Below are 13533 nucleotides of genomic sequence, written 5' to 3'. Positions count from 1 at the left end.
CTCCTATTTTGGAAAATGCAGATCAAGAGGATTGTGATTGTCTGTGGAAAACCTGCCTGTCTAGGGTGTCCTTGTCTTCACTTTTATAGTGGGAAAAGCTGACTAACTAGAAAAAAAGCTGGTAAACTTAGAAGATACTCTTTAGTCATAGCTTTCTTTTAGATTTCAATATTTCCAACATGTTTGAATTGATTAAACTTTTCAAAAAATTCAGCACATTATATCAACTTTTACTCCTTTCTTTTATATCTTGTTTTCACATGAGCGAAAACTGACAGCACTGCACAAGCAACAGTGCAAGTGAACGGTGTGTATGTGTGTGTGTGTGAGAGAGAGAGACCTATAAAGACAGAATGCTTTGGGAGTATTTGTGGTTACTGCATTAGGTCTGCAGCAGGGTCACCACTTTACCACTGAGTGGGTTTGTGGTCACGCTTCTTCACACATCTGTGGGCGAGGGTGTAAATTTGTGCGACAACTGCAGCCACAATTCGCAGTGGCCCCTTGATACCAAATACACACTTCTGCTCGCTGCTTCATGCTCCTCTGACTTGTTTGACTCGGTTTGCTTCTCTGAACAAACGGCCCTGTGTGAGCTGTTGACACAAAGCATGTGGATGACTGAGTCACCGCAGGAGGAGAGTAGCTCAGATTTATTACCTGCGCTGTATTGCATCTCTCAGCTGTGTTGTAACCCTGGCAGTCACACAAAAGGAGCTCAGTGGGCCATTGAAATGCATGGTGAATTGCTGAACAGTGAACAGTGAACTACCCTGCCTGCACATACTGTACTTACAATGAAAACATTTAAAGGCAAATGAATACCATCGTTGCTGAAGGTTTGAGCACAGCCGTGCCAAAACACCAATTAGACAAATTCAAGCACCCATAAAGTGTTTGCATTATTTCATACATCATCATTTTACATGGGAATGGTTGCCAGAAGTCTGCACATAAATTTTGATAAAGACACCCTTTCAGAATATATGTCCAGTCACCCTTAAATGCTGGTCTAAGTACAGCTTAGCAGCAGCAGCATCCCGGAGGAGGAGGAGGAGGGATTCGCTCCTCTCCCCCTCCTCCCTCTCTCATTAATGAGCAATCAGTTAAAAACTTTATCGGCTCCTATTTGCCTCCTCAGCACATTTTTCCCCTCCCTCCTCTGTTTTCTCTCAACCATGCAGCCGCCGTCTTTCTGTGCTCGCTTTCATTCTGCATCCTCTCCGTGTCTGTGCCTCTGCATAGCCCTCCCTTCCATCTGTCTTTCTGTCTCTTTCTGCCCTCTTTATTGCTGTGCTTCATTACCTCCATCTTCTCTTTCCTCTCTCTGTGGCCCGTTTTCCTCTTATACCCCCACCCCACCACACACATACACACACACACACACACACACACACACACACACACACACACACACACACACACACACACACACTCCTGCTGTCCTCTGCTTCTTCGTCCTTTTTAAACTTCGATCGAAGGCAGGAGTGCCAGAGAATAGAACATTTGATGCATGTCTACAGAGTACAAAAGATGAGACAATTTATTTCACAACGTTTACAGCTCTGTCTGTCACAACCTATTGGCATTCGAGTGTCCAACACTTGACTACTGACAGGCTGACTTATGATTTCCATCTTCTCTATTTCAGACTGCAATCTGAACCATATCTATGTCTGCAAAGAAAGACAATTATGGTCCACATCACCATAAAACCACAGCTTTGAAATATATTTTCTAGCTGTGACTGTGAATGTGTATGCTATAATCAGAAACAAGAGAACAATGACTTCATCCAACCCTTTTCATCTGAGATATCATGTTATTGCACAGTTTAGTTTTATAGAAGGTGAATGACAAAGGTAAAAAATGATCCATATGACAGTCTGCGGCATATTATTCTAGGGATATTATTCCATTTTCTGCTTTATAGTTATCACTGCGGTATAATATGAAGCTAACTTGATAAAGTCACTGTAGAAATGAATCACCAAGGTCATCATTCCATAAATGGATTATGTTACGGCTGCAAATCTTCTTTTTCTGTTTTTAATCTGGAAAGATACCAGTCACAAAAAGAACATTAGAAAGCTTTATATGAATTTGAAAAAAAAAGAAAAAGAAAGAAATTTTAAATTATATATATGAATTAAAAATAATATTTTTGCAGAGAAACCTCTCGGTGGTAATAAAATGTGTGTATTGGAGTTTTTATTTTATTTGGAGAAGCGTGCAACAAGAGCACACAGAGACTCTGGTCTGTATTGTCAGAAAATGACACTGATGATTAAATGAAGAGTATCATAGACAGTTTTAATGTAACTCTGAGAGTGTAAACTGTCAAATAATTCTGCATGAGTGTAATTATTTTACATGCAGCACATCAGTGTCCGTTTTTCCTATTGAGCATCTTCATGTAGCATTCCAAGATGGCAGTAGAAATACTTTATAAAAAAAAAATAAAGTCATGCGCCCCAGTGTCATTCACAAAACTATTCCAAAAAATGTCTTTTCTTGTTTAACTAAAGTCCATCATCTATATTCCAGTGAGACATGTTGATGCTCTAATGAAGTTTCAGTTGTGAGTCCATCTTTTTTAAAATACAATTCACCAAAATGATCAAGGCTTGAGATGATTGTTTTTACATCATCCTGGCGACTGGAGCTCTTTTGGTAAAAATACACCAGTCAAACTTCAACAGAAAATGCTGCAAAGAAGAATGCCAATAAAAATCTGATCAGGTATATCTGGACATGAAAAATGACTAACTTATTTCAAATTGAGAGAAAAAATTGTCATCATTGTCCAGTCCACTTGTGTCGCAGTTCATTCCCAGCTTACTGAAAAGGAAATATCTGCTGTTGTAGGTCCCAGTATCGTTAACAGCAGTTGTGCTTCCAGCAAATAATTATCTGTATTGTTCCTCAGCATCTCCCACTCTTTGAAATCTCTGTTTTTGGTCTGTCAGAGGAAGTCTTTTGACAGCGCTTCCCCAAAGTTGGGTGCAGCCATGAGAATTGCTATAGTACAGATGATGTTGAAAACACTGAATCCCACCAGGAACAGGCGGTCGATAACAGCTGCAGCAAACTGCCACTGCTCTGCTAAACTGAGCTGCCGGTCCTGCTCTCTAACGCGTTCAACTAAAAACTGTACCTCCACCAGAAGAGCCTGCAGCTGGCTGTCTACTGCCACAGATCGAATCACACCGCTGTGGGTATGTATGGCAGCTGATCTCACTCCTCCACCTCCCGCGGTCGATGGGTCAGGGTCTGGGGACACAGGGGTTTCCTGTAAAGTGCTCCCAAATTTGGAAGATGGGGGGTGGTGATGGATAGGTGTATCTCCAGCCGGTCCTCCTCCTGCTGCTGCTGCTGCTGCTGCTGCTGCTGCTGCCTCTCCTTCTCCCACACCACTGTTAACCTTCCTATAACTTGTGGTTCTGTTCCTCTGAACTGGCTCTAGCTCTGCAGTGGTCTGGAAGGTCTGGAAGCCCATGTAAATCAGATGACCATTGGGTTGTGGATGTGGATTGGAGCTGGGATCTCTGTGGCTGGGATTAGGATGGATAACGGCCTGAGGGTTTGGCCGATGGGGCAGCGGGTGTGACAGAGGATGGTTGAGTTGAGCCAGGCTGGACTGCAGGGAGTTGAGGCTCTGGGGGAGGGTGGAGGGCACTGGCGTGTGGATGGTGGTGGTGGTAGTGGTGGTGGTGGGAGAGGACAGGGTCTTGCTTTGAGAGTCTATCTGGATGCTGGAAAGAGTTGGCTCTGCTCCCTCTCCTGGACGCTTCATCCGCAGGAACCAAGGAACCCACTGCAGCAGAACCAAGTGCACCTGACACACAAGAACACAACATTCCCGTACAGTCTTTATTCGCCTTCAACATTTTGCTGATGACATCCAGCATTCTTATCCTGCAACATTAAACCTCCAGCTTTAAATCTTGTTTGAGCATTTTCCCCAGCTGACACTGTGATCACTGTTATTAAGCTTGTTCAGTCTTGTTTTTATCAACTTTTTATCAGCACTGCAAATATTTTAATTCTAATTGGTTTTAAAGAGGCTATAAGGCAATCTCATATAAGCCTTTATATGATCATAACTTCACATTATTGCAATACACTTTTCACTTTTCATATCTCATTTTTATTATATAGTGTACAATGATTTTAATTAATTTGCATCCTTTTTATTTATGAAGTATTTTTTTTATTAGTTTTGTGCTCACACAAAGTTTATAATAATCTTCACACATCTTGAAAAAACAACACCTACATCAGAATGTTGTTTGATTTCAGCTCAGTCATTCAGCACAATCCCCTCTATGAAACTGAACAATGACATTCAGCTTCTCTGGGCACGAGTACCACACTCTGAACCTGGATATTAAACCTCCTCACAATCAGACCCCAGACAGTTTGGATTTGGCAGTCACACCTCCTCCATTCTGCTGCTGAGCATGTCAGCCCCCCACTGTATGGCTGTGTGCTTAGGGGCACACATTAATTTGGACACTTGGTCTTAGACTCATTGTCATTATTAGTGTCCCTTACTGCCATGGACGTGTTTACTTTGGGGTTAATTGAAAGCTCAGTGCGTCTCATACACAGACGCTAAAGGGACACTCCTTGTGTGTCTGTATGAAATGCAGAAGGGTGTGACAAAGCGTCGGTATTTGACGAGCTGTGAATGAGAACGGGTTAGTTGACTTTGTCTGGAGTGTATTAGTGTAAACGGCTTCATTCTGCAGCTGTTCTGGTAGCAACACAGCATCTCTAACTCCACTTTGGCACTGTGAGTTACTATGGTTACGGGAACGCTGTGAAACTTTATAATGATTCTCACTGAAATCATGAATGCAGAATGATTGTTCCCCAATGCTGAAATCTTGTATCATAACATAAGTGTAGGTGTCAAATCTAAAGCCAAATAAAAAAGGAAGCCTCTCCCTCATGCAAATATTTTATGCATGTTTGGTACACTTTCCTGTGTGCAAATCATCATCATGCTTTAATCTGTCCTCGCTCTTATTGATCAGTGGTTAATATCTTCATTTTCAAGTGTTTGTGTAGTCTCCAGTATATATTCAGGTATTATGTGTCACCACAGCACCTCCGACATAATCAATGAGAAAAATCTGACTAATAGAAACAAAATAGTTCGACAAATGAATCTTTCCCTCTGTTATGTTTCTAGACTAACTTTCTAGTTTAATAACAACTAGTTTCGTTGTTTTCTGGACAAAATAATCCTGCAGGATCCACAGTCTGTGAACAATTTGTGTTTATTGTTACATATAATGTTTCTGTGTGTGTGTGTGTATTCATTCAGTTATTAGCGGTGTGTGCAATTTATCAACTGCACTAAGAGTGTTTTGGGGCCACAGATGAAATCTTGCCTAGGGCCACTAAAAGCCTCGGGCCAGCCCTGTTGCAGTGTGATGCAGAAAAAGCAACCCACTGCTCAAAGTCAACGAAACTACAGAAAGGATTGTTGATTTTAATAATGAGGATGAGTATCACACCCTGGTAAAGAAAGCTCAGAAACGACCATATTTCTTTTCACATGTCATTGTACACCCCTGTTATAGAATGAACAAAATTAATATCGATTATTAAAACTCACCCAACGTGGCATGTGCCCATTGTTGGGGTTGTGATGATGGAACTGAAGGACGATGACTGTGGCTACGACTGACATCCCAACAATCACCATGGTGCTGGCAAAGTACTGACCTGAGACAGACAGGAGGAAAGCATAATGTACTTAGGAGATACTGACAGCCTGTATGTGATGAACAATGTCAGTTCCCCACTAACCCACTAACAGATACACACATGTGAGAAAGAGAGAAAAAAAACTGACCTATAAGGGGTACAGAATCTGAAGTGGCGGGCATAATCTCTGCAACCATCAGCATGAAGACAGTCAGAGAAAGCAGCACCGTGATGCCTGGAGGCAGACACAAGACACCGGAGAGTTGTGGGGTGGCAACAAAAAAGGAGGAAACAAGAAAGTACATGAGTACACTCAGTGGAACAGTATATTTGGTATGTTGCACGTAATCATCCGTCTTTCTGACATTCCCAGGAAACCTAATTTGATTGTAGTCTTTTAGGCTTATCTTTCCTCCTGCATTTTCTGTCTTTTCTCTTCCCTCTCTATCAGCCCTCCTGACACCATACAAAGCTCTTCATAGCTGACTGAAAGCTTTCCAGTGATTATGGCAGAGAGAGATTGTAGGAGAAACACAAGGAGAGTAAAATAAGCCCATGCTTTCACATGGACAGAGTAAAGAAGATGCTGCATGAAATATATTTTATCTTACAGAAGATGTCCCTCCTAATTTTCCATTTTTTCATATTCAACACCTCTTTTGTAACCCCATTCCTGACCTCTGTTCATCTCCACAGTCATCTTATTATTCCATACCCAGGCTGATCTTCTCCCCCGAGTTGGCAGGGAGCAGGAAGACCAGCAGGGTCATGGAGGAGAGGAGTACACAGGGGATGAGGAGGTTGAGAGCATAAAACAAGGTCCTCCTTCGTAAAGTCACCACGAAGGTAACATCTGGGTAGGGCTCCGCACAGCAGTCATAAAAAACTTCATGGCGGCCTCCAGGAACCTCTGAGGGCGCAAGAAAGACCACATTAAAATGCAGAGAGAACCAGTGAGGGCTGAGGAAGCAGGAAAACAGCACATGAAAAACACCAAGAACTCAAAATAACTAAGTGTACTTTGTTACAACCATTGAATGTGGATGAATATGGTATATAAATCTAATCAGCGTGAGAAAGAAATGAAAAAAGAGCAGCATCATAAAAAAGATGTGATTGAACACAAATGAAACAGAGTGTAGAGGGACAGATTTGATTTTATGAAAATCTGTGACTATATGAAAATCAAAGACGGTGTCTGTCACCTAGAAATGATTTAATATAAATATATAAACATACAAATAACTAAGCAAGCACATTTTTCATGTCAACAGTTTAGTTTCAGTTTATGAAGCATAAATCAATTCTCCCACTTAAATGTAATTATGCAGCTATATATAAATCGAATCCATCTTTAGGTCTATACAGGTCAGAGCTGAATGGTAGAAATGTAAGCACCGTTACTAAGCAACACTGTTTGCCAGCCAGGGCCTTGACAACCTATCTTACCCAGCAGGTCCCACTCTCCATTAGGCATGTATCCTGACACATCTGCCTCCTTCATCTGGAGGTCCAGCAGCCAGCCATCAAATGTCCAAGAGCCAAACTTCAGTTCACAGCGCTGGATGTCAAATGGAAACCATCGCACATCCACGTTACATGTGCTGATGAATATTCCTTGAAAAGCAGAGAAGAAAAAAGGTGAACACAATGAAAGCAAAGTAGATATCAAAGTCAAGTAAAATCATCCAAAGATGCAACGAAGGGAAAAAACTTGATTAAAAATTGTGTTTTTGGCACGGCCATCTGGAAATAAGCGAATAAGAAAATATTGGATTGCAGTAATTCATTCATTTACTGCAGTAATACTGTATGCATGCAGAATGACTGAAGACATAGTTTGGTATTGAGGACAAGGCACTAATTATTTTATTTTTTTTAAACGTACCTGGTGGCAGATACTCACAGAAGCCACTGGAGTTAACGAGCACATTGGTCTTAAAGGTGGCATCAAATTTATCATGAGCACTGCAGAACAGTAACACAATTTAAGATAGTTTAGAGCTCAGCAGTAGCAGCAGCAGCATCAGCAGCAGTGCTCGATATGTGTGTATGCTTGTGTGTCACATACCTGTTATAGAGCAATATGTCAGGCGTCCAGACCTGGTCAGCAGTGAAACGCAGGTTCTTAACTCCGGGATACTCTGACTGGTTCCACTGGAGGTAGTGGTCGTACCACTGCTGGGAGACACAACACAATACTAGTTTTACATATGAGGAAAAACGTGATGACAGATGCAAACAAACATAGACCAGTTCCATTTCAAAATGTACTTTTGAAACCAAAGGTTTCACGTTATTGTGTTGTGTGCTGCACAGATTGTAAAGCCCTTTGAGGAAAAATTGTGATTTGTACTGACTTGACTTGACAAATAGACAATAGACAAATAGTTTGGTCAGTTCTCATGATATCCATGTTTTGCACCAGCAGGCTGAAGGATTCAGCGCTGTGTGCATTATCATGACACTGAAACGCATCCAGCATCTGTGATTGTACCACGTAGCTGATCCTGCAGGGATCAGTGGATATCAAAAGATTTTCACTCCACAAATCAATATCATATTATTGATATTCACTATACTCACCATCTGTAGCCAGGCATTTGTGGTGATGATCTGGTTCTTTTCATCCTTGTATAACACAAAGCATATAAGATAATAGGTGATTTAATGTTTAAGGAATAGGTTTATACTTTTCATATCTGTTTTATTGGTCACTGTAATTATCGTATATTCTCTGTAGTGGCTTTAAAGAGATTGTGTTTGTGTGTATAGATGATCTAATGGGTTGTTCTGTTTAAAGTGAATTTGTTATCTCGTGATTATCTATTGTAAACTGTAATTATTCAGTAACATGTATCCTAATTAAGGTTTTGGCTAACTCTAATATTCATGTCAATAAAGATTATTTGTATTGACGTGACAGAGACCTCTCACTAATCTCCACTCACTTTTGCCTCGTATCGTGTTGTTCTCAATTGCTCTATAATTTCTATTTTTACTTCTATTCTTGTTTTAGTTTTAGATCCTCTTCTTTGTACTTCTTCTATGTAGGTGTACTTGTTCCTTGTGCTGCAGCAACATCAAATTTCACTCCTGGAGATCAATAAAGGCAGAATCAGAATTACTTTTATAGTCAATTTTTGGTCCAAAATTTGTATGTATCTAGTTTATCCTATCTAAAGTAATTTAAATTCATCCACAGTCCATATTTTGTCTAAAAATACATTCCTACGTTCAGCTAAAGATAATATTATTATTTCAGCAGTCAAAAACATCTGTGTAAGTCGGTATCTTCTGCAGACTTTTTTTACTTTGGGTTATTATTCTTAAAACATTTGGGAGTTATCCATCTGATTTGACTAATTCAGACTAATGAAGCCTTGTATTATGAGAATGTATGTTTACATTAGGTGGGGATCTTTTCACAGCCAGTATGAAAAGGAGGAACAACTACAGCATCCAATAACTCTTGTATGTACGCAGGGCCGGCCGCTGGCATATGCGGGCTATGCAGTTACTTAGGGCCACAACTGCTAGGGGGGGCCACACATTAACTTGGACTTTTATTGCTTGCTTGTTAAGTTGACTGACTCATTCAGGGGCTGCAAAGTCATCAGTTATCAATTAGTTTTTGACTGCATCACAGAGCTGTTTTGTTATTTTAAGACGTTTTAAGAAGTTTGTTTTGTGAACACAGGAAAACATGCCTGACATGGAGAATCTCCTGTTGTGTGCTTACATGTGTGGGAAAAAAAACACTCCAATATGGACTAACCTGTTCTTATTGTCATTATTAGTGTCTCTTACAGCCACAGGCGTGTTTACTTTGGAGTTAATTGAAAGTCAATGTGTATCATACAGATGCTTAATGGACATTCCTTGTGTCTGTATGAAATGCATGGAGCATGACTTAAAAATGTGCTGCACAGGTGTATGATTCTGTTTCAGATGCGTTTCTGTCATGCGTACCACATCCATGACCTGCATTAGAGTGAAGGAGAACTGAACAGTGAGAGCCTGAGAGTCGTTGGCCACTGGTCTCTCCATGGGGTTGTAGTCCCGCAACAGCTCCCTGAGCAGGAACCGCTGGTGCGGACCCTGCACTGACACTGAAAAGGGGAAGGAGGGGAGGGAGTTTAATAGAGGGGAGAGAAATCACAAGAGAAAAAGTGCCAGCTACAACGAGATAGCTGTATCAGGGAAGACGAGGAGAAAGCACTGCAGACAACGCACCAGCATAAAAATGGTGTGATTACAATGATAGAAGATAGTTACATTTTTTTCAAAATGGTGTAGAAATTGTAGGCCATGTGAATGAAAGAGAAGAAGAAACATCCAAACAGAGGGAGAGTAGACATGCTTCAGTGGGGGTAAAAAAACAGGGTGGGCTTTTAGAGGTAGAGGTACTAATGTTTTAAAGATGGACTTGCTCTTAGAGGGAGCACAGAGATCTATATAAGAGTGGTTGGCACAGGACGAGAGAAGAATGAAAATGTGTGAGAGAAAGACAAGGAAGAGGGCAGGAACTAAAGAGAGGGGAGAGTGGACAGAAGGAAACCTGCTCCTCCTAATCAATTACATCACTGATTGATCACCAGCAGACAAAGTCTTTCCACTGCCGTAAAATATGTCAGTTTCATTCCATGCAGGAAATAGTGAGGCCATTAAACACTGAAACACCCCAGACACACACACACACAGCACTCACGACGATGAGAGCAGGGAACCTTCTCCCTTCGCCCTATAACTCTACCAAGGGCTTTCGATTCACTCTTGATTCATTCTCCACAAGGCAATCACTTTGATGCGGAGGGAGCTATCATTGGTGGGTATAAAGATGCACACTGAATAAGTTTAAAAAAGAACTACACACTTTAAATAAATACACAAAGCCTGCTCAGACCAGTGTAGAAACTATAGTAGGAGTGCTAAAGTGTCTAAAATTAATGCACTTAGTGGATAGTGTTAAATCTATATTCACTAACTAGACCTTAATTAATATCAATATGAGTCCACAGATGGTATGCCTATAATTTAGATTAATGAGTGTCCATAATGTCCAGGCATAAACTATCCAATAGCAGCCTTGTCTTCCTGTTGTCTGACTGTCGATCTATCTATCTATCTATCTATCTATCTATCTATCTATCTATCTGCACAGCTCAGCTCTGTAATCTGCAGAAAGGATTATCACATTTCATACTACATAAAAATAAATGATTTTTTCCTCTCTCTGGCTGCAGACCAACAGGCTCTCCCCAGTGTCTAAGTGAGCTGCTGTGTGCACAGTTATTAGAAACAGAGTGCTCGGTGGCACAGGCATGCAAGAGCACAGTACAATACATACAGCACATGCAGAAAAAAAACACACACTTGTTCCAACACTGCCTCACTCAACGCACCAATGAAAGCCACTCACCCCGGAGCAGAGTCGAAAGTATCAACAGCCAAAAAGCCACAGCCTGACACATACTGCATTCCTCTGTGTTCACGGAGAAAGAATGAAAGGAAGAAAAATAAGGAGAGAAGATGAGGGTGCAGATTAAAAAAAAAGAGAGAGAGTGAGATCGAGATCAGAATGTGGAGATGGGGAAAGGTTGTAAAAAAAAAAACAAGTGGAGAGAGTGAGGTACCAGCAGTGGCAGAGAAGGGAAAGGAGGAGAAAGGGAGAGGGAGAGAGAGCAGGAGAGTCAGAGTGGGTGAGAGATGCAGTGAAACAAATACTCCTGTGTGGAGGGAGATGCTGTGTGTCAGAGTCACTAGGATACTGAGAGCTGGGTATACCCTGACCTACAGCTCAAACTCATCCTTCATGCTTCTCTGCTCATCGCTTCCCGCAGACTTTCTAATTTGCACTTATCCGTCATCACGTCAGTCATCCTCTGTTATTGTACCGTGCGCTTGGTAGCTATTTTATCTTCTCTAGGTTGGTGATCTGGATCTCAAGAGCATTTTTGAGAGAGTGCATTGATCCAGTTCATGGGATTATATAGTAGAACAGGTGTCTTTAACTCAGAGCTGGGGAATGAAATAAGAGGGTGCAAAAGAGCAATGTTGTGTGTAAGCACACCAGTGACCTACAAGGAACAACATCAACATTGAACATTTTAAAATCTGTCCAAACATATCAAAAGATCGCATTACAGCCTGCAGCTATCTAATTTACATCAGCCAGCAATAGTCGAAAGCTGCACTGCTGTTTAGTCAAATCTGACCATTTCTAGAGTAATGGTGACACCTACTGGATTTGTTTGAAAAGTGCAAAACTGTCACCATCAGTCTCAAGTTTTCTAAAAATGCCTTTACTTGTTTTTCTGGTGGTAAAGGTAATCACATGGAAAAACGGCTTTAAATAAAGTGCCGAGACCCAGAATTCCTTAAGATGGAAGAAATCCAATAAATACAAACTGAGGTACCCCAACCTGGCATCTAAGACAGGTTGACAAAACGAAAAAAACAGACAACCCTCTAAATGAATTCACTTTTTGGTCTTTTTGTCATAAACTGTTTATTTATCTATTTCAAAGGGGTTTCATTAATTTTGCTGCTGATTGTTATTTTTTTTAATCTTCACTACCTTTATATAATAATAATGAAGAGAACACAGTTAATCAGAATTTCATATCCCATGATGAAGGCGTGTTTGATGAAGGTTTTAAAAATGATTTGACAGGAAAGCCAAGCCTCACTTATTGAAAGTTGGTATTGTCAGTGAGAACTCTAAAAGTCCAGGCACACTTACACAAAGTGTGCACTTTTATGTACTGTACTTCTTAACAGCTGTAATGTCAAAAAGAAAATCTTTAACTCTCAATCTACACTTTTTTTTAAAACTCTTTTTACTCTGTTCTTACAAATTCTTTAACTCTATCAATTCAAACTTTTTTTGCTTAATGGTACAAGCAATTATTGCAAAGTTATTATTTATTTATTTATTTTCACTTATTTTACGTTTTGTATAATGACACAACAAACAAGAAGTGCGAATTTCAACATCTTTATTTTTGTTACATTTTATATTGTGTGCACAAGACATAAAAAATATCACCTTTTGGGACTTTATCTGCTCCGTACATTGCAGTAATGCAGTGAAAGTTGAAATCTGAATTCTTAATGGATGGTTACTTGTTTACAAATGTTGTTTTTGTTTGTTTGTATACCTGGAGTATTGTAACAAAAATGATTTCCCCCTGAGATTATTAAAGTATTTCTGATTCGGATTAAAGATGACTTATTATGAGTAATGCAAAGTTTAATCACTCTTTCACAGAATCATTCAGAAAGTATTTTGTGTCACAGCAGTTTTGTCCTTAAAGGTTCAAATGTTTCGTTATGTCAAACAGAAATCTTCCAGCCTTGCAGTATCTAATCCTAGCAGGCCATAAATAATATGTTATAAAAAAAAAGAAAGGCCGTGATTGGTCCGCGGGTCGGAGATTTCAAACCCTAAAAGGACGCGTGTGAAAAATATCCGAACCTTGCCCGATGGCTACGTCACCCACCTGCGACTTGTAGCTGTTTGTGTGTGTGTCGCGGACGTCCCGCGTCACTTCTTCACGCACCAGTCCTCTGATTGTTCACCGCATTAAAACATTGCACCGCAAACACGAGCCCGCTGAGGCGAAACACTGCGGGGGAAGGTAACGACTCAACGCGTTTCAGCTTCTTTGTGTCTGTGTGGTGATGGAGGGAGAGGGAGCAGCGTGTGTGTGTGTGTGTGTGTGTGTTAGCGGGAGTCTGCGGGGCTGCGGCGTGAAATGGTGCGGTGCCCAGTGCGGGGCGAGCTAGCAGGCTAGCTAGGGTTAGCTG

General features: G+C 40.8%; 2 protein-coding genes across 3 annotated transcripts in view; one reads left to right on the top strand and one right to left on the bottom strand.

The window, feature by feature from the left end:
* Positions 1–2599: 2599 nt before the first annotated feature.
* Positions 2600–13315, bottom strand: LOC104922501 (neuronal acetylcholine receptor subunit alpha-7). 2 transcript variants are annotated; one of them, XM_019253933.2, is made up of 11 exons: positions 13227–13315; positions 11144–11206; positions 9694–9833; positions 8308–8352; positions 7793–7902; positions 7610–7689; positions 7171–7338; positions 6437–6631; positions 5870–5956; positions 5630–5739; positions 2600–3838 (listed from the first exon to the last, which is right to left on the bottom strand). In XM_019253933.2, the coding sequence occupies exons 2-11, from the start codon at positions 11193–11195 to the stop codon at positions 2966–2968; spliced, it is 1860 nt and encodes a 619-aa protein (XP_019109478.2). In that variant the 5' UTR covers positions 11196–11206; positions 13227–13315; the 3' UTR covers positions 2600–2965. The 2 variants fall into 2 exon arrangements, with proteins under 2 accessions (XP_019109478.2, XP_019109479.2); XM_019253934.2 differs by lacking the exon at positions 13227–13315 and having other exon boundaries at positions 7793–7899; positions 11144–11578.
* The window catches only part of adar (adenosine deaminase RNA specific), a 14188-nt gene continuing 13904 nt past the window's right edge, over positions 13250–13533 (top strand). The window contains exon 1 of the mRNA XM_010735335.3: positions 13250–13364. The gene's annotated coding sequence lies outside the window, so the exon portion shown is untranslated. The remainder of the gene's footprint in view (positions 13365–13533) is intronic.

Source organism: Larimichthys crocea, chromosome XIII, assembly GCF_000972845.2.
Source record: "Larimichthys crocea isolate SSNF chromosome XIII, L_crocea_2.0, whole genome shotgun sequence".
In the NCBI taxonomy this organism is placed as follows: domain Eukaryota; kingdom Metazoa; phylum Chordata; class Actinopteri; family Sciaenidae; genus Larimichthys; species Larimichthys crocea.
Note: the sequence above shows the minus strand (reverse complement) of the source record. Positions and strands in the feature narration are given on the sequence as shown.